This window comes from Geotrypetes seraphini, chromosome 1, assembly GCF_902459505.1.
Source record: "Geotrypetes seraphini chromosome 1, aGeoSer1.1, whole genome shotgun sequence".
Taxonomy (NCBI): Eukaryota; Metazoa; Chordata; class Amphibia; order Gymnophiona; family Dermophiidae; genus Geotrypetes; species Geotrypetes seraphini.
Window position 1 is genome coordinate 474,406,827 of NC_047084.1, and position 24,661 is coordinate 474,431,487.

The window sequence follows — 24,661 nt, forward strand, 5'->3', positions numbered from 1 at the left end:
GAACGTGGAAAAGGCCTTTCATGAAGCGGGAAACCACAGGATGAACAGAGATAGGCTTCCCGTCAATCGGTTGATGAAAAGCAGCAATAGCACTAAGGTGGACTCAAACTGAAGAGGACTTGAATCCAGCGCCAGACAAGTGTAACAAATAATCCAGGACAGCAGATAAGGAGGCGGTCAGCGGCTCCTGCTGTCGAGAAGCACGCCACAAAGAAAAGCGGGTCCACTTCTGATGGTAACATTGGCGAGTGGACTCCTTCCGAGAAGCCTCCAGGACATCCAGCACAGGCTGTGAGAACTGGAACGAGGGCATTAAGTCTTGAGGAACCAAGCCATCAAGTGCAGAGACTGAAGGCTGGGATGAAGTAAAGAACCTCGACTCTGCGTAAGCAGAGAAGGAAAAACAGGCAGAAGAAGAGGCTCCCTGGAGCTGAGCTGCAAGAAAAGGGAGAACCACGGCTGTCGGGGCCACCGAGGAGCTATCAGAATCATGGTGGCACGCGTGGACTTGAGCTGGACGAGAGTCTTCAGAATCAGAGGGAATGGAGGGAACGCATACAGAAACAGGTTCGTCCAGTCTAGCAGAAAAGCATCCGCCTCGAGCCGGAGAGGGGAATAAACTCTGGAGCAGAAGTGGGATAACTTGTGATTGAGGGGGGATGTAAACAGATCGACGTCCGGAGTCCCCCAACGAGCAAACACCTGACGCAGGGTCAAGGAATGGATAGACCACTCGTGAGGCTGCAAAAAACGACTCAACCAGTCCGCCAGACAATTGTGCTGGCCCTGAATGTAGACCGCTCGATGGAATATGTTGCGGCGAATGGCCCAATCCCAGAGCCGCATCACCTCCTGGCACAGGGGCAGGGACCCCGTGCTCCCTTGTTTGTTGACAGAGTACATGGCGACCTGGTTGTCCATGTGGATATCATCATTCGATCGCGAAGCAGGTGACAAAAAACCTTCAGGGCGAGGAAAATTGCTCAAAGCTCCAGCAGATTGATGTGACAAAGGCGGTCGGCACTGGACCAAAGACCCTGAGTTCGAAGACCATCCAGATGAGCCCCCCCAAGCATAGGCTGACGAGTCAGTCGTGAGGACCTTCTGCGGAAGGGGGGCATGAAACAGAAAACCTCTGGAAATATTGGAAGAGAGCATCCACCAAGAGAGACTTCTTCAACAAAGGAGTCACGACAATGAGTCGAGAGACAGGGTCTCGATCCTGTTCCATTGGGACGCAAGAGTCCACTGTGGAATATGTAGGTGAAGTCTGGCAAAAAGAGTCACGTGAACTGTAGAGGCCATATGACCAAGGAGGACCATCATGAGCCAAGCCGGGGCCGAAGTCAGATGGGCCACCCTCTGGCACAACCAAACAAGGGCCTCTAGACGAGGCCGAGGCAGGAAGGAGCGGAGACGGACTGTGTCCAGGACTGCTCCAATGAATTCCAGAGACTGGGATGGACAGAGGTGGGACTTGGGGAAGTTCACCTCGAAGCAGAGACACTGCAGGAGCAATATGGTCTGATTCGTCGCTCACAGAACTTCATGGCGCAAGGACGCTTTGATCAACCAGTCGTCAAGGTAGGGAAACACCTGCAGGACGCGGAGACGGAGGGCCGCAGCTACTACGACTAGACACTTCGTGAACACCCTTGGGGAGACCGCCAGGCCAAAGGGAAGGACACGATATTGGAGATGGAGATCCCCCACCCGGAATCTCAGATACCGACGAGAGGCCGGGTGTATCGGAATGTGCGTGTATGCCTCCTTGAGGTCCAATGAGCACAGCCAGTCCCCCTTGTCCAAGAGGGGATACAAGGTAGGAAGGGTGAGCATCCTGAACCGTTCCTTGACTAGAAATTTGTTCAAAGCACGGAGGTCAAGGATCGGACGCAGATCCCTCGTCTTCTTGGATACCAGAAAGTACCGGGAATAAAATCCGGTATTCCACTGGTCCAGAGAACCTCCTCGATCGCCCAAAGGCGAAGAAGGGCCAGAGCTTCCTGTAGAAGGAGGCAGCTGAGACCGGGCATGAAAGAAACTCTTGGAGGAAGGTTCGGGGGTACGTGACTGAAGTGCAGGGAGTACCCTTCCCGGATGATAGAAAGCACCCAGCTGTCGGTGGTAAGACTTTCCCACTGGGTATAGAAATGATGGAGACGACCCCCAATGGGGACGGGGGGAAGGATCCAGGAGGAAGGGAGCCTGAAGGCTCACACTGGAATTATCAAAAAGATGGCCCAGGCTTCGCCGGAGCCAGCGGCTGGGCCTTAGCCAAGCGCTGCTGCTGCCGCTTCGAAGGAGGCCGAGAGAACGCAGGAGTAGATTTCTGCGGATAACTCCAGAGAGGAATTTTATAGTTCCGAGCCGGAGGTGTCTTCGGCTTAAGTCTCGCCAGAGACGCGAAGGACCATGTTCCAAGAGGCGCTTAGTGGCTGCTTCAATGGAATCATCAAACAGCTCGTTTCTCACGCAAGGGAGATTGGCTAGACAATCCTGGAGGTTCGGATCCATGTCCACAATCCTGAGCCAAGCGAGGCGACACATGGCAATCGCAAATACCATGACCCTCGAGGACAACTCGTCATAGGCCACCTGAAACCTATAGAGGCGGAGCTGGGAGAGGGTCTCCTCGAGGAGACAAAACTCCTGATGCCGAGAATCTGGTACATCCTCCCGGAACGAGCGGAGGGCATCCACACAGAACCGGAGGTAGGACGTGAAGATAAAGCTATAGTTGAGGACACAGTTTGCCATCATCGAATTTTGATAAAGACGGTGACCAAATTTGTCCATCGTAAGGCCCCCCCTGCCTGGAGGGATGGCAGCGTAAACCTTCGAGGGGTTGAAATTCTTTAAGGAAGACTCAACCACCAAAGGTGGTTGGGTCTTAGGTGCAGCAGTGCGCTCCTTCAGGGGCGACCTCGAGGAAGAGTATTCCCTACGTGAGGAGGCACGCTTAGAGTGATGTCTCGAAGACGCCGACGAGACGGCACTGTCATGAGACTCCGAGGTAGGCTTCTTTGCCGGCACACCTGAGAAGGAAAAAGAGACTTACCTGATGCCGGAGTAGCAGGAGGAGCTGAGGCCGACAGGGACTTCGAGGCCGAGCTCGAGGCCTGTCCCGCAGGATCCATTGGGCCAAAGAGTTGGAGAATCTTGGCCACCCTCCTACGAAGAGCCCGCGGTTGCAAAGTCACACAACGGGGACACAGCTCAGCGAGGTGCTCTGCACCCAGGCACTCTACACACCAACGATGAGGGTCAGTGATGGAGATAACCCGGTTGTACTAAGTACAGTTTTTAAACCCAGAACGAGGCGGCCAGAGTAAGACCGGGAACCCGGTCAAAAATATACGAACTGAAAAAAACGAAAAAGAAAGGAAAACAAAGACGCTGGCACAGTGACTCGACTGAAACTAACCAAACAAGCCGCGGTGCGAAGCAAGGGAGCAGTGCTTCTGGCTCCGCGGAAAACAGAGAACTGAAGCCACGCTGAAGAGACGCATGCCCTAGGTTGGGCAGAGAGGCACGCGCGCATGCAAGGGCCAATCGCAAGCTTGAAGGTCTTCAAGCAAGTTTGCTTGCGAAAACGTCTGCTAGGGGGCTCCGTCGGTGACGTCACCCACATGTAGAGAATATGTTGCCTGCTTGTCTTTGCATAAAACATTCTATGCATACAGAAATTCATTTTTTCTAGTTCAAATGATCTTTTTCCAGAAATTTATAGTAATCATCACAATCATCAGATATGAAGACTGAATTTAAAGAGAATCAACAGAATTCACATCACTGCTCAAGAGATTGTTTTTGCTGCATTTCATTCTGCATTGTTTTGGACAGAGCTAAATCTATAGAAGACTGAAGAGCACAAGACAGATACTCACTAAGTTAGCCATTTTCCCACTTTTTTTCAGCTGCTGCATGGCGAAGGAATGGGGCACATTATCCATAAGGGCACCATTAACCATCACAACCCGATCATTTTCTCTGCAAGTGGATGAAAAAAAACGAGAACAATGAAGATTAAAAAATAAAAGAAATACTTTTCACACAATCTACTCTATGATCGCTCTTAAGGGAGCTAGTTTCTTGCCATTAGAACAAACCCCCCACCAATTGAAAAGCATAAACTGTGTTATTTTAAATGGAAGAAATGAAGTCTTCTCGTTAAAGCGTAGAAGAGTCGGAAAAGTTCAAGTTCAAATCACAGTGGTCACTTTCTATCTCTGTCTCTCAGTTACACAGAAACAATAGATGCCACTTAAAATCAAAACAGCTTGTCCCCATCTATCACAACTGCATTTGCCCCCTCAGTTACATATTAAGATGTTTCATTGTATTATACAAATAACATTAGCATCATATCTATGTTGAATGTTCCAATGCATGCCTATAAGGTGCTTCATTGGTATGCACTGTATCATATCGGTTTGAATGTTCTGTTATGTTAAAACTGTTCCTACTGTACATCATCTTGGGCGAATCTCTTCACAAAGGCGGTTAATAAATCCCAAGTACACAAAAATAAATGGGAACTGTGGGACATGTTCCAAATCAAGATATCTTGAGTTCAGAATTGATTATACAGTATTTTGAAAATGACTCCCTCTTTGTGATCAGTTAGATTTCAGAAAAGATTTCATTACATCAATTTGTTGTTTTAGACTAGGGGTGTCCAAATGATCGATCACAAAGGCAACACGAGTCGATTGCATTGCTTTTGCGATCTTTTTCTTCCTGCCTCCCCGAGCCAGGCCTGGTGCATACAAGCGCTGGACCCACAAGCCTTCAACCTCCGACCTCAATTCTGACATCCAAGAGAAAGTTCTGGGCCAGCCAATCACTGCCTGACTAGCCTGGAACTTCCTCTCCAACGTTAGAATTGATGTCTGAGGTGAAGGCTTGTGGGCCCAGTGCTTGGACGCGCCAGGCCTGGCTCGGGGAAGCAGGGAGAAATCAGCGTGGTGGCTTGTGGGGAGGGGGGCAGAGGGAGAGAAAAAGAAAGACAGGCAGGCAGGGGGAGAGAGAAAGACAGAAATAAAGAGGGGAGTAGGGGGGGGGAGAGAAAGAAAGAAAAGGGGAGGGGCAGAAAGAAAAATACTGGATTTGCAGAAGCAAGTGCAACTAAAGACTCATGAAATCACCAGACAGAAAGGAAGGAAAAATTATTTTATTTTCAATTTAGTGATCAAAACGTGTCTGTTTTGAGAATTTATATCTGCTGTCTATATTTTGCACTATGGCCCCTTTTTACTAAACTGCGGTAGTGGTTTTTAGCGCAGGGAGCCTATGAGCATCAGAAGCTGCGAGGGGCATTCAGCGCAGCTCCCTGCGCTAAAAACTGCTATTGTGGTTTAGTAAAAGAGGAGGGGGTATATTTGTCTATTTTTGTATAATTGTTACTGAGGTGACATTGCATATTTTTAAAGTCATCTGCCTTGACCTCAGAAAAAACCCTGAATACAAATGATAATTAACATTTTCTCTGTGTTCTTTAAAATTTTATTGTTGGTAAATCATTTTAAAAGTAGCTCGCAAGCCCAAAAAGTGTGGGCACCCCTGTTTTAGACTGTACCAAGTCAACCAACACCTGTGTTTTCGCCGGTCTCTCAATGGTTTTTTAAAAATTCTTTATTGAACTTTGAAAAGTTTTACAAAACAGAATGTAGTAACACTAAGAAAAACAAATAATACCATACAACAAAAACAACCCCTTTTTCCTTGGTTCTCAGGGGATGCGACGAGGCTAAGCCAACAAATATATTCTTTCTTCAGTTCTGATGGTATGATCCAACTAATATCCACTGATGCTTTTAAAACTTGCAACCCAAATGCTACCAATTGGCCTGAAAAGTATCTCATTCTACAAAGAGTACCCACATTTTCTTTAAAAATTCAAAACATTCCTGCTTAGTCACTATCAATTTACTCAAACAGTAACATATACCAGAGTTTATATCTCACATCATCAAATTAGAGAAACTCTAGATTTCCAACACCAAGCTATTTCCTTAAGAAGCATCACTAAATAATTAAAACAGAACCCTGGCTTGAGAAATTTCCAAACTTGGAGGTAACCATTGTAAAAGACAAATCTTAGGTTCCAGGGAAGTACAGTGGTACCTTGGTTTACGAGCATAATTCGTTCCAGAAGCATGCTCATAAACCAAATTACTCATATATCAAAGCGAGTTTCCCCATAGAAAGTAAGGGAAACTTGCCGGTGCCGGTGCCCCCCCCCCGAGAATCTCAGAGAGAGTAGGAACTAAGGCCTTGACCATGCGCAGATGCTCAAGGCCCAGCAAAAAGGACGAGAGATCTTCGGGCACCGGCACCAGCATGTCCTGTGCCTTGGTGCCGGATGCCAGATGGGGGGTAAGTGATGCATTCGGGTGGGTGATGGGAACAGAGGATGTTGGATTGCGGCGGGGGGGGGGGGCGCGACGCGAGCGGGGGAAGGGGTGCCGGATCGCAGGGGGGAGGCGCTTGTACATCGAGGTAAACTCGGTTTGCGAGGCACCAATATTGCAAATGTTTTGCTCGTTTTGCAAAACACTCGCAAAACGGTACACTCGTAAACCGAGGTACCACTGTATTACTTTCAACATAGGAAGATTAGGTTCTTACCTCGATAATAAATCCAGTATAAAGAAAAATGAGTCTTGACTAGTAAGTTATTCACCTCTACCCCTGAAGAAAAGAATCATCTACAGCTTTTCAACTTTGCCTACTTGTTTTAGTGGGCAATCTCCATTTCCTCAGTGTGTACCAAAGCAGAAGATCATTCCAAAAAGAGGAGAAATAACAAGGAAAGCACAGGGAACTCCCTGACCAAGTCTTTTCTGCTCTGTATCAAAGAATTAAAATTCCATGAAACTTAAAACATACAAAGTGGATTAAAAAAAAGTCAGAGTGCAACAAGCACTTCACATTTATACAGCTATTATAGAATCTCCCACAGATTTTGCCATAATGCATTATCGCATCATTTATGCACTTGCTGGACAGTCAAAAAACAACCATCTACTGTACATACTCTCTTGGCCTGTTCCAATACAAGCATTTGGAGACAAACAGCATGCTAAATGTGATATCTGGCAAGGTGGGCGTCAAGAAGATTATCATGTTCCTGTATACAGGAAAGAAGATTATCAGGGTAAGAACCTAATCTTCTCTTCCAGTACAAAAGGAACACGAGTCTTGATCAGTGGGATGTACCAAAGCTGTCCCTTGAGTCTAGAGTGAGGCAGGATCATGCAATTTGAACATGTGATCTGCCTTTGACTTAGTGGACCATGGGAAACTGTTACAATGCCTAGAACACAATTGGAATCAGAGGAGAGGTCTTAGACTGGTTTCGAGGTTTCCTATGTCCCGCACCTATCAAGTACGTTTTAATTACGATCTCTTTGCCGCAGGGGTTACCACTATCCCATTGCTTTCAATGTTTACATGTCGTCATTAGGTGCACAAACTGTTTCCAGCTGGGATAAAATTATTAGTTATGCAGATGACTTTATGATCATTATCCCATTCGCCACCCTCTCACTCGGAAGTTACACCCTAAGGCAACAGAACACTAAATTTGATGGAGCAATGGATGAGTGAATTCAGATTAAAGCTTTAATTCGGAAAACACAAAATTCTTTGTAGCTTCACCACACCCACTTGACACTAGATCACTGTGCATCAATAAACTCAGTTATCCTATTCAATCTACTATGAAGGTACTGGGCGTGACATTGGACCAGAACCTAACCATGAAGAGACCAGGGGTGGACTACCTTGGTTAGAAGAGGGTTTTTTCACTCTCTAGAAGCTGCAATCCATGAAAGCAGTGATTCCCAACCCTGTCCTGGAGGAACACCAGGCCCAATCGGGTTTTTCAGGCTAGCCCTAATGAATATGCATGAGAGAGATTTGCATATGATGGAAGTGATAGGCATGCAAATTTGCTACATGCATATTCATTAGGGCTAGCCTGAAAACCCAATTGGCCTGGTGTTCCTCCAGGACAGGGTTGGGAAACACTGCATTAAAGCATATTTGATGTTCATCATTTAGAATTCTTGGTACAGTCCCTTATACCGAGTCAACATTGATTACTGTAATATCGTCTATTTGGCAATTTCCCAGAAGAATATCTGGTACAAAATGCGGCTGATCAGGCTAATTTATGGGGTTGAAGAAGTTCGATCATGTACGCCTTCCTACCGGACTTCTGCATTGGCTACCGATGGAAGCACATATGAGATTCAAGTTTGGATGTTTTTTGCTTTAAGGTACTATTCGGATTAGCCCCTAAATATGTAAACTGACCTTTTCTCTTCACAACCAACAGATATAAGAGAAGCTCACACTTGAATTTTGTTTCTTCTCCACCGGTTAGAGCAGGGGTAGGGAACTCCGGTCTTCGAGAGCCATATTCCAGTCGGGTTTTCAGGATTTCCCCCAATGAATATGCATGAGATCTATTTTCATGCACTACTTTCAATGCATATTCATTGGGGAAATCCTGAAAACCCGACTGGAATACGGCTCTCAAGGACCGGAGTTCCCTACCCCTGGGTTAGAGGATGTAAATTTAAAAAAACAACATCAACAACATCTTCTCGCACATCAGGCAGCATTATGGGGTAAAGACCTGGAACTGCTTATGCCTACTACTTATGGGGAATTTAGGAAAAACCTAACAGCATATCTATTCCTGAAGTATTTAGGTAACCGACCTGTACAATCTTAGTCCACAATATCTGATCTCTAGAGCTGTTTATCACTAGCTCTTAACTTTGTTAATTCTACTCAGTCTGTAGCTTTCTTTTAATCATTGTAAACTGCATAGAACTTCACAATCCTGCGGTATATAAACTTGTTATTAGTATTATGAACCTGCTGCTTGCACAAAGGACCCAAAATTGGTGTCCATTTGTGAAACTATGGAGAGTGAACCATGCAGCTGCCCTACAAATCTCCTCAGTATAAGTTTCCATGCACAAATACCGTGCTATGGGAATTGTGCTGCTATCTGGACTACACTTGCTTTTTCCACTATTCTTTAAAGGAAGCCTCAGCCCCACCACTCCACCGCAAAATTGTTATTTTGTTGCGAGAAGATTTGTGTGGCTCTTCATCATTGGCCGTCCTTGTTATATAGTATTCTAAGGTGTTTTGTTTATATTTCCCATTCACAAAAGTGCTTCAATAAATAATTCAATAAATAGTGCTAAATATTTCTATTTTGTAATGGTACCATTACAAAATAGAATGTAATGGTAAGTACCATTACAAAATAGAAATATTTAGCACTACTTATTGAATTATTTATTGAAGCACTTTTGTGAATGGGAAATATAAACAAAACACCTTAGAATACTATATAACAAGGACGGCCAATGATGAAGAGCCACACAAATCTTCTCGCAACAAAATAACAATTTTGCGGTGGAGTGGTGGGGCTGAGGCTTCCTTTAAAGAATAGTGGAAAAAGCAAGTGTAGTCCAGATAGCAGCACAATTCCCATAGCACGGTATTTGTGCATGGAAACTTATACTAACGTACATCATTCTGGACATTTATATATATAAAAGGTTATGGGCCCATAGATTACACTACAAATCTCCTCAGGCAGAACTGCAAAGGATTCCATCCTGAAGAAGCCACACTTCTGATGGAATGTGCCTTCAAGGAGATTAGCAGCTATTTACCACAGCCAATGTAATCAGACAAGTTATGCAGATCCATCTGGAAATTGAAGCCTTAGGATACTGGCTTCCCTGGTCCACCAGAACTGGTGATCCCAAAGAGATGGTCTGAGAGATAAAAATCATTTGTCACCTTGCGATAACAGAGAAGAACTCTCCTCATATCAAGTAACTCTAAAACTTTTTCCTTTTTCTTTAACACCCTATTAACCTGGAATGGAGGCAGTTGGACTTACTGATTGACATGGAACACCGACACCACCTTTGACAGAAGCGAAGGCACTGTGTGTAGACACCCCCCCCCCCACCTCTGTAAATCTGATGTACAGCTCTCTAAATGACAGAGCTTGAAGTTCTCAAACCCTTCTTGTCGAGGTGACAGCTACCCGGAGAACGCTTTGATGCTCAGATCCATCAGTGATGCCTATTGAAAGGGCTCGCACGGGGCTCTACTGAGGTCCTATAGCACAATGTTAATGGTTGTCACACAGGAGGATGTAAACACAATGCTCTCTTCAAAAACCTGGACACAATCAAATGGGAAGCCAAAGACCCTTTCCCCACGCGAGTCATAAGACATGAGGAACTTGCCATCTGTACCTTGAAGGTGCCAACTGATGGGCTCTTTTTGAGGCCATCCTGAAGAAATGAAAGGACCATAGAAAATCAGGGCCCTAAAAGCTCCAACTTGAAACCATGGAAGACTGCGAAGATCTGAAAGGGACCTAACGACACTAGAAGAATGGGCCAAAAAGTGGCAAATGAGCTTTAACGTAGGGAAATGCAAGGTCATGCATGTAGGGAAAAAGAACCCGATGTTCAGCTACAAAATGGGGAGATCACTGCTAGGGGTAAGTAACCTTGAAAGAGACCTGGGAGTGATGGTAGACACAACTTTGAAGGCATCGGCACAGTGCACCACAGCCTCAAGAAAAGCAAACAAAATGTTGGGTATCATTAAGAAGGGTATCACGACCAGGACGAAGGAGGTCATCCTGCCACTGTATCGTGCAATGGTGCGCCTGCATCTGGAGTACTGTGTCCAGTACTGGTCGCCGTACCTCAAGAAGGACATGGCGATACTTGAGGGAGTCCAGAGAAGAGCAACTAAACTGATAAGGGGTATGGAAAACCTCTCATATACTGAAAGACTGAAAAAGCTGGGGCTGTTCTCACTGGAAAAGCGGAGACTTAGAGGAGACATGATAGAAACCTTCAAGATCCTGAAGGGTATAGAAAAGGTAGACAGGGACAGATTTTTCAGATTATGGGGAACCACAAGTACAAGGGGGCACTCGGAGAAATTAAAAGGGGAAAGGTTTAGAACAAATGCCAGAAAGTTCTTTTTCACCCAGAGGGTGATGGATACATGGAACGCGCTTCCGGAGGCTGTGATAGGCCGGAGCACGTTACAAGGCTTCAAAGAAGGTTTGGATAGGTTCCTAGAGGATAAAGGAATTGAGGGGTACAGATAGGAGTAGAGGTAGGTTATAGGGATAGTCTGGGACCACTGCTCAGGCAATGGGCCTGATGGGCCGCCGTGGGAGCGGACCGCTGGGTGAGATGGACCTCTGGTCTGCCTCAGCGGAGGCAACTTCTTATGTTCTGTTCCGCACACCAGCGCTGCTGAAGAGTCTTTCAAGCCTTAGCATAGACTGCGACTGCAGCCAGCTTAGATTGTATAGGAAGGTAGCTACAACCCCCTCCAAATATCCATTCTTCTTTAGAGTTGTGCACTCATGAGCTAAGCCATAAGCCTAAAGCATTCTAGAGTCTCTTGGAAGCCTCACACTTCGGATTAAAACCCCCAAATAATAAATCAATCGCAGAACAGAAAAAAACTGAGGAGATGGGGACTACCAACTGAAACAAGGCAGAGGAGCTGAAAAGTTGTAGATTCCTTCTGCAAAAACTCACAGATAAAGGTGAATAACCCACTGGTCAAGACTCATGTTCCTTTTGCACTGGAAAGCCTGAAAACCTTAACCTATTCCTTCCATCATTCTTTAAGTATTGGGCATGCCCACCAAATGTGAAAATATGAATTGGCATGAACACATCCCCTCCAGCATTAATTGAAACCCTCTGCACTAAAACACAAAGTAAAAGTGGCTGGGAAATATCATCCCAGAGATAGTCTTAATCATCGACTAGCATTGTCACCATATAGGTTTTGTCATGCGATCCAAAACTCTGTCCAAATGGGAAGGTCCACCTATAATCAGGGAAGTCAGGGTTCAAATCCCACCAGTGTTCCCTTGTGACCTGGGATATAAGCCACATCACCTTCTGTTGTCTCAGGTACAGACAAGACTGTAAGCTCTTGGGGGGACAGGAAACACCTACTATGCCTTAAGTAACATACCGCGAGTTACCAATGAAAGGTGCATGAAATAAACTGAAATTAAACAGCAGAAATGCATGTATGTATTAGATTTCTAAATATATATTCAAGGTTTGGGGATCACATTGCTTAAAGCCTAGGGACTATGTCACTTTTATATAAGCTTCCATATGAAATACTTTAAGCATCAAGTGTGAAAGTCTTGGGCAACAAGAGCACTTCATATAACTCAAACCCTGTATTAGCCAACCCTATTATCTGATCTGTGGTCTATACATGCACAAAATGCCTAATGTAGCTTCTTTTATCATGGAACTTAATTGTACTTACTGTAGTAGTCCGTCTGCTGGGCCTCCAACCAGTACATCCGAGATGACGATGGAAGTTTCACCATTTTTGAAGTGTGGGTTATCTCTGCCACCAGACACCGCAATCCCAAAGCCTTTCTTATTGTCCTGAAAACAAAATCCCAGTGCATCACGACACATGTTCCGCCTACTTGTGATTCTGTACAAAAACATACTGAGCTACACTTAAAAAGGAAACCTAAATGTACAATAGGTTTAAGAAACAGCCTCTTAAAAACATCATGTTATTTAATGTTAAACAACGAATTCATTACTAGTGTTCAGGTCCAGCAATGTTTCAGCCACCATGACCATCATTCACAGCTGTGAATCCCTCCTCGATCTCCACCTCTGTGGCCTGGCTGTTGCTGCAGAATCCATAGCCAAGAAGTATGCTTCATGGCTGTTTGCAGCTTGGTACAATTACACTGTATATTGGCATAAAATGCCCAGATTCTATAAATGGCGCTGCTGTCTGTAGCTGCCTAGTAAGTGGCCACCAATCATGTGTCAATCACGTGATGGCACGGTTTATAGAATCATGGTTTCAAAAAAGGTAAGCGCCGGAAATGTAGGCCAGAATTTTTAAGGCTCACATTTCTGATGCCTACTTTTTACGTGAACTGTGCCTATGAAGGTGCTTTACAATGCCTAACACCACTTCTGGAGTTAACCATGCCTACAGTGGCACTAGGCATAAAGTATCTCCTTAGGTATGATGCAGGCGCCATTTTTAAGGTGCCAGTAGGTGTCTATATTTTTCATTTTGAAATGCTTTTTTTTCTTCTTTATTTTTTAAACTGCATTTGTAACTTATGTTAGGTGCCAGCAGGGTGCCTATTTGATTTTAACTTAAAGTGCCGTTTATAGAATATGGGACAAGTTTTATTAAAATTTGATATAATCAACTATTCCAAGGTTTCTAGGTGAAAAAACAAAAATAAAAACTGAACAATGTTAAAATACAGAAACATAATTTTGGATTTACCAAACGTACAGGAACATTAGGGTAGTCGGGGGAAGAACTACAATTGTTAAAAGAAAAGAAAACATTCAAGGTAAGAACAAGGGGGGGGGGGGGTTTGTAAAAATAAGAAAATAGCTTTGTTTTTAGCAAAGATCGATGGGCAAGTTCAAAGTTATATCAAGAAGGTGGCAGAGCATTCCACAGCTGAAGACCTGTGACAGAGAAGATTTCCAAGCATCTTATACAGATAATTTTTAAGGAAGGTATGGTTAATAAATGCTGATTGGTGGATCACATGCAATGGAGTATATGGTATTAATAGATTATAAATGAATTCAGGTTGTTTTATGCACTAACAGATTTAACTTATAAGCAATCCTATGTGTGACAGGGAGCCAATTAGCTTTAAGAGTAGTGAAACATGATCGTGCCAAAGTGCCAGAACAATCTAAAAGCCAAGGAATGATCCATTTTCCCAATTCCTCATGTAGTTACAACAGATGCAGAAATCTGATTTTTAAATGTGTAATTTCATGGGTTAGCTTTTCATAGCAACAACAGAAACTAAACTTGATACAGCTGCACTACTCCTGGAATCAACTATAAGCATAATGCCAAAATGAAAAAGTGGACCACTTTTTAAAACAAAAAATTACAGCCTTATACGATGAATGCAGGGCTCACATAATTATTATTATTTTTTTTTTACAGAATGCACAGCATTAAGCAGGCCTACCAGCTCCAGCCTTGCCTTTCTCAGTAAGAAGGGTGTGGGAAACAAGAAAGTATCAGAAGGAATGACTGCGCTTTTAATAAAGTCCATTATTCTTATGAACCTGTTGTTGCAGAGGTAGCGTTTCATTTAGGGCTGTGGAGTTGGTAGATAAATCCTTTGACTCTGACTCCTCAGTTTCTGGTACCCATGACTCCAACTCCAGGTACCCAAAATGTCTCCAACTCCTCGACTCTTCCATTCCATTTTCAGAGAAATTACTCGTGTACTCCTTTATATGACTGTGTGCAGTATTTTTCGCTATAAATGAAGCAATGTAGTGGCTGTGATGGTGGCTTACCCATATAGAAATAAAAAGTCAACAAGTTGTAGGTGTTGATAAAAAGGTAACTGAAAAATCATTCAGTTAATGGGGAGAATGACAACCTGCTTCTGGTCTTCCTTGTTAAGTGCACAAGCATAATAAATGTCACGGTGGCCCTACTTCAGTTTTAAAGTTACCGGTAAGACTAAAAGCAAAAAGCAGCATATTAATCAGTTAAAAACAGGGTTTAATTGACTTGTTGACTTATTTCTGTTTTGAACTGAAAATCCTCTGTTTGCTTAAGGAACAAATATTTTCCCAAAAACAAAGAGGAAGTTAAAATCAACACAAGATCGGTGATGCTGGAAGACTATGCCAGAACTTTTGACCTAGTTAAGGTGCACACCATTTCTAATCTAATCTAATCTTCCATTTGTGAGTCGCACATACCTATACAGGCTCAAGGTGACAGATTAAAGAGAAGGGAAAGTAGAGGGGGAAGAGGGTATGGAGAAGCTAGAGGAGTGAACATAGAAGTAGGGGGAGCTATACGGAAACTAAGACAGTTAATTGTCAAAGAGGTGAGTCTTCAGGTTTTTCCTGAATGTGGTATAGTTTGTCTCTTTCCTGCCTACCGCTATTACAAGAGATCATGTCAGTCGTTTGTTTTCTGGGGACGTTAAGATATGTTTGTGTGTTCTTCACAATGCTTTTTCTGTCTATTTTTGAGAATTATTTTATTGTTTAAACTTAAGTTTTTCTTGGCACTGTCATATGATACTTTTGTCAAATAGTTCCCTTAGGTGAGTCTTCATTTTCAAGTTTCTTTTATTTTTGTGTCAGCTCGGTGTAGAACTCTTGAGGTCTCAAGCTCTCATTTGGCCCCCTTTTTCATCAGAGTCAATTGATTTCACTGTGAATATTTCTATAGATATGTCCTGTCTCTCCCAAAAGCCCCCTGTAGCTTCAAAACGTACCTTATGCAACAGGACCACGTTCATCATAAATACCTCACAACTGATGCCTACAAGGCATGGAACCTAACTATGATCGCTCATCATATGCCATGATGACAGATGTCAAAGAGAAGGATTCATGGTGAAGAAAAACTGTGCAAAAAGAGTTTGCGTATACAGAAATCAAATTCATTGATGTTGGCATCAGGAATGTTACTATGCTTCCTAGAGTTCCAATTAATGCATCAAAATCAGATCAAGATCGGTCATTACGTTCAGCCCAAAAAGAAGAAAATAAGGATACTTATCAGTGTCCTATCAGTGCCAAGATGGAGGCTGGGGTATTTTGACACTGTACCTTCTCAAGCACCCAAGGTCCCTGTTGTTCTACAACACCTCTGATTCTCCAAGGACCTGAAATCCCGCTTCCAAAACACTCCAAGTAATGGGAGCCCAAGGTGAATAAAAATAAATGATTTTTTAACTGGATTTTTTTTAATAAAGTGCTTTTTTTGAGGAAAAAATCTAAGATAGTTTTCTATTTAAGATTAAGGTCCAAAAATTATTCATCATGAAATAAGGATTAGTTTTTAATTATGTAGCATGAGGCTATATATTCATGCAATGTTTGAATTCCATTCAACTATTCATAATGTCATGGGCAATTTTTCTATCTAGAAGATCTCACATATGCTTGGTTTTGCATTTCTTAAAACTAAATTTTTGTCTGCAGAGAACATGCTTCTTCAAAGCAAAAGTGTTAAACAATACACGAGAACAAGACTTTAGTAGACCCATTGTTCCTTTGCAAATCAATGTACACAGAATTGACCTCTTACCTCTTAACGGCTAAGTTTATATATCTGTACAAGGAGCTAAGTGTGAGGAGGGAGGGGTAAGCAGTAAAAAAATGAAAGTGAAAGCTTTTGAGTAGAATACTCTGCAAGTTTTGGGATCTTTGTGTTTATAGCCTGATGTTTATCATGTTATTATTTCCCCTTTGGTCCAGGCCTCTTTCTCTCTCTTTCTTCTGCTTACAACCCCCACCCCCACCCCAATCCCATCCCATCCCCTTGTCCAGCGTTTGTTCTTCTTTCTTCCAGGTCTTTCTCTGCTTCTCTCTCTCCTTCCTTCCTCCCTCCCTGGTCCAGAATCTTTCCACCTCTCTGCAGTCTCTCTCTTCCCTCTATACACCCCGAAGTCCAACATCTGCCACCCCTCTCTTCTGCTTCCCCTTTGTTTTAGATTTCGCCCTCTATCTTCCTTCTACTAACATTTTGAGTGTGTTTCCCCTCTCTTCCTCCTCTAGTCCAGCATCTGCCTTGTCTTCAAGTCTGTTTTCCCGCCCCTCCTCAAGGTCCTTTTCTGCCTCTCCCCCCCCCCCCCCGGTGTCCAGATCCAGCGTTGCGACGGGCGGGACCTTACCTCCAAGCTGCTTCCCACAGCCAGCGAGGTCGTCTTCCGCACTGTTACCACTGCTGAGCTAATTAAGGCAGTATGCAGAGCGAACCTAGCAGGCTGCCATTAGCCTGCAAAGCACGTGCCCTCTGCTGCAGTCCCACCCCTCCTCTGACATCAGAAGAGACCCAGGGGGCCGAAGCCAGTCTCTTACAGACTTGAATTTCTAGAATTCTCAAATATCTTTCTGTGTTACAATTTGGTATCTGTTTGAAATAATGGCCCTCAATTAACAAGGAGGTGTGACCCTTGTGGATGGCGCCATTTCATCTGAGTTTCTTTGTTATACTTAAGCACCTGCCTTTATCATATCTTATGAAAGCTCAGAGTTTGAAAGATAAAAATATGGAGATTAAGACATGTAAAACAGGGGCCATTTAGTCTATCTGCAGACATTCCCAAGAGTCAGAATGTTTAATATAATATCCCACAAACCTTTGCTGACATCATGAATATGCCAACACACTAATGCTGACAGCCAGCATACAGTAATGTAATGCTTACAATTACAAAATCAGTTATTTGTTGATATAACTATAAAACTAACCTGAAAAGCTGTATTAAAAAAAATAAAACCTTCATCTGGTTGTGAATATTAAGATAATAGCAACAAGAATGAGTAATGTCTGTAGAAAAACCATGACTTAAATCATGTCTTTGATTTAAATCAATTTGACACACTGTAGGGGGCCACTCCTACTATGATGTCCATGCCTTTGTTGATAGCAACCTTCATGGTGCATCTCATTGTTGACATTAGATGGATTGTGAGCCCACTGGGATAGATAGGGACCCACTGGAACAGATAGGGAAAAACGCCGAGTATCTGAATAAATTCATGTAAACCATTCTGAACTCCCCTAAGAGAACAGTATAGAAAATTAAATAAATAAATAAAATGTCAAGGAAGGATACAGTTCAACTGATCCTTGAGAACCATGTACTGGCCGTAGAAGATAGTCCAATTCTGATACCCTTTGAGGTGTCAATGTCAGCCAAACCAGTATTGATCTCTAGTCCATCAGGGGTGGGAGCTTCACCAGTCTCAATGCCCTCAATTTATCAGGGGTAGGAAGTCCAATTCTGATACCCTTTGAGGTGTCAATGTCAGCCAAACCAGTATTGATCTCTAGTCCATCAGGGATGGGAAGTCCAATTCTGATGCCCTTTGAGGTGTCAATGTCAGCCAAACCAGTATTGATCTCTAGTCCATCAGGGGTGGGAGCTTCACCAGTCTCAATGCCCTCAATTTATCAAGGGTAGGAAGTCCAATTCTGATACCCTTTGAGGTGTCAATGTCAGCCAAACCAGTATTGATCTCTAGTCCATCAGGGGTGGGAGCTTCGCCAGTCTCAATGCCCTCATCCACGGCCTGACCCCAAGGTCAGTAGGTCAAGACAGGCAGAAACTTGGAAGTCTGTCTTAAGTATTTTTCTGAGTAATTCTGAGGACAACCTAAGAAGTCTCTGAAGATGACTCTCCTGGTTTTTCATTAGATCCGTCCCCACTTCATGAGAGGTATAAACCTCCACTGGGAAGAGCTCTCTTTATCAAGTTTGTAAGGGAGATGGCTCAAGCTATCCCATTCAAGTTATAGACAGAAGGTGAGTCCAGGGTAGAAACACTGGATATCCTCCAATTCCTCAACCAATCTAGGGAGGCTGCAACAATGCCCATTTATAAAACCTTGAATGAAATTCACATCAGAATATGGTGGGGTACTACCCTCTCAGTTTATCCTATTAACAAGACTATTGACTACTTATATACACAATCCAAACGTTTCCTGGATATGAGCAGCAGCTGCTTCCTCATCATTTCATGGTGGTCAAATCTTGTCTCATAAGAGCCCCAGAGTGACAAGACTTGCTCATCAGTGTCCCTCAGTGTTTTTGGGGAATTTTTTTTATCAGAATGATAAGAATCTATGCATTATGCGAGCATATCAGCTCTTTATGGGCATATATTTGTGCGACACTGTGCATGATGTAGTGGAATTCGCCGACACTTTCTCTAAGGAAAAGGCTGAAGAGCTCAGCAAGCTACTAGCCAAAGAGAAGGAGTATGGAAAGATACATTGTCTGTTCAAGTTATGATGTTTTTGATATGGCATCAAGATCTTCAGTGGAGATTAGCACCCTGCAGACCTTAAATCTGATGTGCAAAAAGCTTGCTAACATGCTGTGTGAAAGAGGAACTCTCTTTGGAAACGAGGTGCAGGAAGCTGCTACTCTATATTAAGCAGCAAGACAATGCCCTTAACACACTCTCCTGACCCATTTCTAACCTGGCCTCCTCTTTCAGGAGGTATCATAGCAGTGGGCAATGTAGATCCTACTACTTTTTTTTTTTTTAAAGGCATAGGTATTCTCTACCCCCTTTCATCCCAAACAAGACATAGCTCTCATTTTTACCCCAGGCAGCAGAAGGTCCAAAAGTCACAATCAACTCTGGGAACCAGGGAAAGGGTTTGGACTGCCTCCAAGAGAACATAGTTCATTTGTAATGGATATAGGAACTGTGGCTATCACAAAGAGAGGGGCTAACTTTTCTTAAAGCTGATGGTCCCTTAAGCATAGTTACTTACCTTAACAGGCAGATATTCTCACATGTGGATGACATCATCCATGGAACTCTTTACGGTGGATCAGACATGAATGCTTGAAGCTCACTCACTTGAAGTGCGGAACTAACAGATCAAGAAGACTACTTTCCAAGTGATAAACTTAAGATGAGTAGATGCTAGAGGTTCAACTGGAGGCTTCATCAAACTGGTGAGAACTATATTGAGATCCCACATAACTGGAGGCGATTTTAATGGAGGTTTTAAGTTGAAGAATCCTTTCATAAACTGGGAAACAAGTGGACGAGTGACTAAAGGTTTATTGTTGAAGGAAGCATGGTAAAGCAATGTTACTTTACCGAGTAACATTTGTTATCCAGGGACAGCAGGCAGCTATTCTCACTAGTGGGTGATGTCATCCGACAGAGCCCCGATACGGACATCTTGCAAGCATGTCTTGCTTGAAGAAACTCAGAAGTTTCCGAGATGCCCGCACCGCGCATGCGCCAGTGCCTCCCGCCCGATGTACCGGGCGCGTACTCCTCAGTTCAGGTAGCAAGCCTGAGAAGCCAACCCAGGGGAGGTGGGTGGGACGTGAGAATAGCTGCCTGCTGTCCCTGGATAACAACTGTTACGGTAAGTAACAATTGCTTTATCCCAGGACAAGCAGGCAGGTATTCTCACTAGTGGGTGACCTCCCAAGCTAACCCCAATGGGATGGTGGGAGAGTTGGCAACTTAAGAGAACAAAATTTTGTAACACTGTTTGGCCAAACTGTCCATCCCGTCTGGAGAAAGTATCCAGACAATAATGAGAGGTGAATGTATGAACCGAGGACCAAGTGGCAGCCCTTACAAATCTCCTCAATCGGTGTCGATCTGAGGAAGGCTACCAGAGGCCTGCCATTGCTCTGACCTTATGGGCCTGTGACCTTACAGGGAAGGGATAATCCAAGCCTGGGCATAGCAGGAAGAGATACAAGCCGCCATCCAGTTGGAGATGGTGCGCTTCGATACCGGTCGTCCCAACTTGTTTGGATCAAAGGAGACGAAAAGTTGAGGAGCAGTTCTGTGTGGCTTTGTGCGATCCAAGTAGAAAGCTAGAGCACGTTTACAGTCCAGAGTGTGCAAAGCAGATTCCCCAGGATGAGAATGAGGCTTTGGAAAGAACACCGGAAGCACGATGGATTGGTTGATGTGAAATTCAGAGACCACTTTAGGTAAGAATTTTGGATGAGTACGGAGAACCACCTTGTCATGATGGAATACAGTGAACGGTGGATCCGCCACTAGGGCCTGAAGCTCACTGACTCGACGAGCTGACGTGAGGGCCACTAGAAAAACCACCTTCCAGGTGAGATACTTGAGTGGAGCCGTGTTGAGAGGTTCAAACGGAGGCTTCATAAGATGAGAGAGGACAACATTGAGATCCCAAACCACAGGAGGAGGTTTGAGAGGAGGGTTGACATGAAAAAGTCCTTTCATAAATTTGGAAACCACAGGATGAGCAGACAATGGTTTCCCCTTGTAGAGTGCTGATGGAAAGCCGCAATAGCCACTCAGGTGGACTCGTATAGAGGTAGACTTGAGGCCAGACTGGGAACAGGTGTAGAAGATAATCCAATACAGAAGTTAGGGAAGCTCGCTGAGGTTCCGTGGCATTGGAAATACACCAGGAAGAGAATCTAGTCCCATTTTTGGGAATAACATTGTCGAGTAGCAGGCTTCCTGGAAGCCTCCAAGACCTCCCTCACTGCTTGAGAGAAACTGGTGAGGAGTTATGTTGAAAGGAAACCAAGCTGTCAGGTGGAGGGACTGCAGATTGGGATGAAGTAGTGAACTTGATGTTGAGTGAGTAGTGAAGGAAACACTGGAAGAATGTACTGGCTCCCTGCTGCTGAGTTGAAGTAGAAGGGAGAACCAAGGTTGTCTGGGCCACCGAGGAGCAATCAGAATCATGGTGGCATGGTCTAATCTCCATTTGACTAGAGTCTTTTGAATGAGAGGAAAGGAGGAAAACGCATATAGGAAACGTTTGCTCCAATCAGCAGAAAGCATCTGCCTCCAGGCGATGAGGAGTGTAGATCCTGGAGCAAAATTGAGGCAGCTTGAAGTTGTGGGGGGCTGCAAAGAGGTCTGATCTGAGGTGTCCCCCACTGAGCAAAAATCTGATGAAGGGGGGTCGGAGTGGAGCGTCCATTCGTGAGGCTGAAGTAGACGACTCAATTTGTCCGCCAAGACGTTGTCCTTCCCCTGAATGTAGACTGCTCTGAGGAAGGTGTTGTGGCGAACCGCCCAATCCCAGACTCGAAGAGCTTCCTGACAAAGAGGGGCCGAGCCCGTGCCCCCTTGTTTGTTGACATAATACATGGCGACCTGATTGTCTGTGCGAATAAGGACCACCATGTCGTGAAGCAGATGTTGAAAAGCTTGGAGGGCATTGAAGATGGCCCTGAGCTCCAGAAGATTGATTTGATGGAGTCGTTCCGCACTGGTCCAGAACCCCTGAGTGCGAAGACCATCCAGATGGGCCCCCCATGCATAGTTCGATGAATCGGTCGTTAGAACTTTCTGATGGGGAGGAGAATGAAACAGCAAACCTCTGGATAGATTCGAAGAGGTCATCCACCAGAGAAGAGACTGCCGTAGAGCAGGAGTGACCACAATGTGACGAGATAACGGGTCGGACACCTGAGTCCACTGAGATGCCAGAGTCCATTGAGGGATCCTGAGATGTAGTCTGGCAAAAGGCGTCACATGAACTGTAGATGCCATGTGGCCTAAAAGGACCATCATGTGCCTCGCTGAGATGGATTGGCGAGAAGACACTGACTGGCAGAGTAGAAGGAGAGCATGTAAGCGTGGAGGAGGAAGGAATGCTCGAAGTTGAATGGTATCCAGGACAGCCCCTATGAAGGGGAGAGACTGGGTGGGCTGAAGATGAGACTTTGGAAAGTTGATCTCGAAGCCCAAGCTCTGCAGAAAACAAATGGTGGTCAAGGTCGCCGAAATGACCTTGGGAGCGGACGGGGCCTTGATGAGCCAGTCGTCGAGGTAAGGGAACACCTGGAGACCCATGTTCCGGAGTGCAGCGGCCACCACTACCAGACACTTCGTGAAGACTCTGGGCGACGAAGATAGGCCGAAGGGAAGCACTCGATACTGCAGATGCAGATGTCCCACCCGGAATCTGAGGAACTTGCGGGAGGCCGGATGAATCGGGATGTGAGTGTAGGCCTCCTTGAGATCCAGAGAGCATAACCAATCGTTCTGCTCGATGAGGGGATAAAGAGAGGCAAGGGTCAGCATGCGGAACCGTTCCCTGACCAAAAACTTGTTGAGGACCCGAAGGTCCAAAATGGGACGCAGATCGCCCGTCTTCTTCGGGACCAGGAAGTACCGGGAGTAAAACCCCTGGTTTTGTTGATCCACCGGTACCGGCTCGACGGCCCGAAGCCGGAGCAAAGCCTGAGCTTCCTGGAGAAGAAGAGCGGTCTGTGTGGAGTTGGAAGGATACTCTCTTGGAGGATGGTCCGGGGGGACCCGTTGGAAATGAAGAGAGTATCCCTCTCTTACGATGGAGAGGACCCAGAGGTCCGTGGTGATAACATAAGACATAAGATAACATAAGCAATGCCTCTGCTGGGTCAGACCTGAGGTCCATCATGCCCAGCAGTCCGCTCACGCGGCGGCCCAACAGGTCCAGGACCTGTGCAGTAATCCTCTATTTATACCCCTCTATCCCCTTTTCCAGCAGGAAATTGTCCAATCCTTTCTTAAACCCCTGTACTGTACTCTGCCCTATTACTCCCTCTGGAAGCGCATTCCAGGTGTCCACCACTCGTTGGGTAAAGAAGAACTTCCTAGCATTCGTTTTAAATCTGTCCCCTTTCAACTTTTCCAAGTGTCCTCTTGTTCTTTTATTTTTCGAAAGTTTGAAGAATCTGTCCTTCTCTACTCTCTCTATGCCCTTCATGATCTTATAAGTCTCTATCATATCCCCTCTAAGTCTCCTCTTCTCCAGGGAAAAGAGACCCAGTTTCTCCAATCTCTCAGCGTATGAGAGGTTTTCCATCCCTTTTATCAAGCGTGTCGCTCTCCTCTGAACCCTCTCGAGTAACGCCATATCCTTCCTAAGGTACGGAGACCAATATTGGACGCAGTATTCCAGATGCGGGCGCACCATCGCCCGATACAATGGCAGGATAACTTCTTTTGTCCTTGTTGTAATACCCTTCTTGATTATGCCTAGCATTCTATTTGCTTTCTTAGCGGCTGTTGCGCACTGTGCCGTCGGCTTCATTGTCATGTCCACCATTACCCCCAAGTCCCTTTCTTGGTTGCTCTCATTCAATAATATCCCTCCCATCGTATAGTTGTACCTCGGGTTTCTGTTTCCAACATCCCATCGATGACAAAAATGATGGAGACGACCCCCTATGGGAAAAAATGGGGTAGGCAGAACGAGATCGGTTAAGCTCCCTGGAGGAGAGTCAAAAAGGCTGAGTAGCCTTGGGAGCAGCCGGCATCTGAGGCTTTTGCTGAGTCTTCTGAGGCGGCTGTCGCTTTGCAGGCTGTCTCGCAGGAGGGGCCTGCCTCGGTTGATAACGCCTTTGGTAGATTATAGGCGGTCTAGAAGGACGAGACTGTTGTGGTTTAGGCTTAGGCCTCATGATAGACTGGAAAGATTTTTCGTGGTCTGACAGTTTTTTAGTAACAGTCTCGACAGACTCATCGAACAGATCCGCTCCCGCACAAGGCACATTTGCAAGTCTGTCTTGGAGATTCGGATCCATATCAATGGTGCGAAGCCAAGCCAGTCGACGCATGGCGACCGAGCAGGCCGCAGCACGAGCCGAGAGCTCGAAAGCATCATAGGAGGATTGCATCAATTGGAGGCGCAACTGGGACAGGGTCGCCACCACCTCCTCAAACTCAAACCGAGCCTCAGCATCGATGAAAGGTGTGAACTTGCGGAGGACCGGCAAGAAAAAATCCAAATAGGACGAGAAGAAAAAATTGTAATTGAGCACTCGAGTCGCCATCATTGAATTCTGATAGATACGTCTACCAAACTTATCCATCGTTCTCCCCTCCCTGCCAGGAGGCACGGAAGCGTAGACTTGGGAGGGGTGCGAACGTTTAAGGGAAGACTCGACTAGGAGGGACTGATGAGAGAGTTGAGCTCCCTCAAACCCCTTGTGGTGCACGATGCGGTATCGAGCATCCAACTTGCTAGGCACCGCAGGTATGGAATACGGTGTCTCCAAACACCGCATGAGA

At 45.0% G+C, this 24,661-nt stretch overlaps 1 protein-coding gene across 3 annotated transcripts in view; it reads right to left on the reverse strand.

The window, feature by feature from the left end:
• The window catches only part of LOC117350531 (tight junction protein ZO-2-like), a 93,751-nt gene that overhangs the window by 39,621 nt on the left and 29,469 nt on the right, over positions 1-24,661 (reverse strand). For all 3 annotated transcript variants that reach the window (XM_033924836.1, XM_033924853.1, XM_033924844.1), the window contains exons 3-4: positions 12,382-12,506; positions 3,891-3,993 (exon numbers count right to left, since the gene is read on the reverse strand). In XM_033924836.1, coding sequence (XP_033780727.1) covers positions 3,891-3,993; positions 12,382-12,506 — 228 coding nt within the window. The remainder of the gene's footprint in view (positions 1-3,890; positions 3,994-12,381; positions 12,507-24,661) is intronic.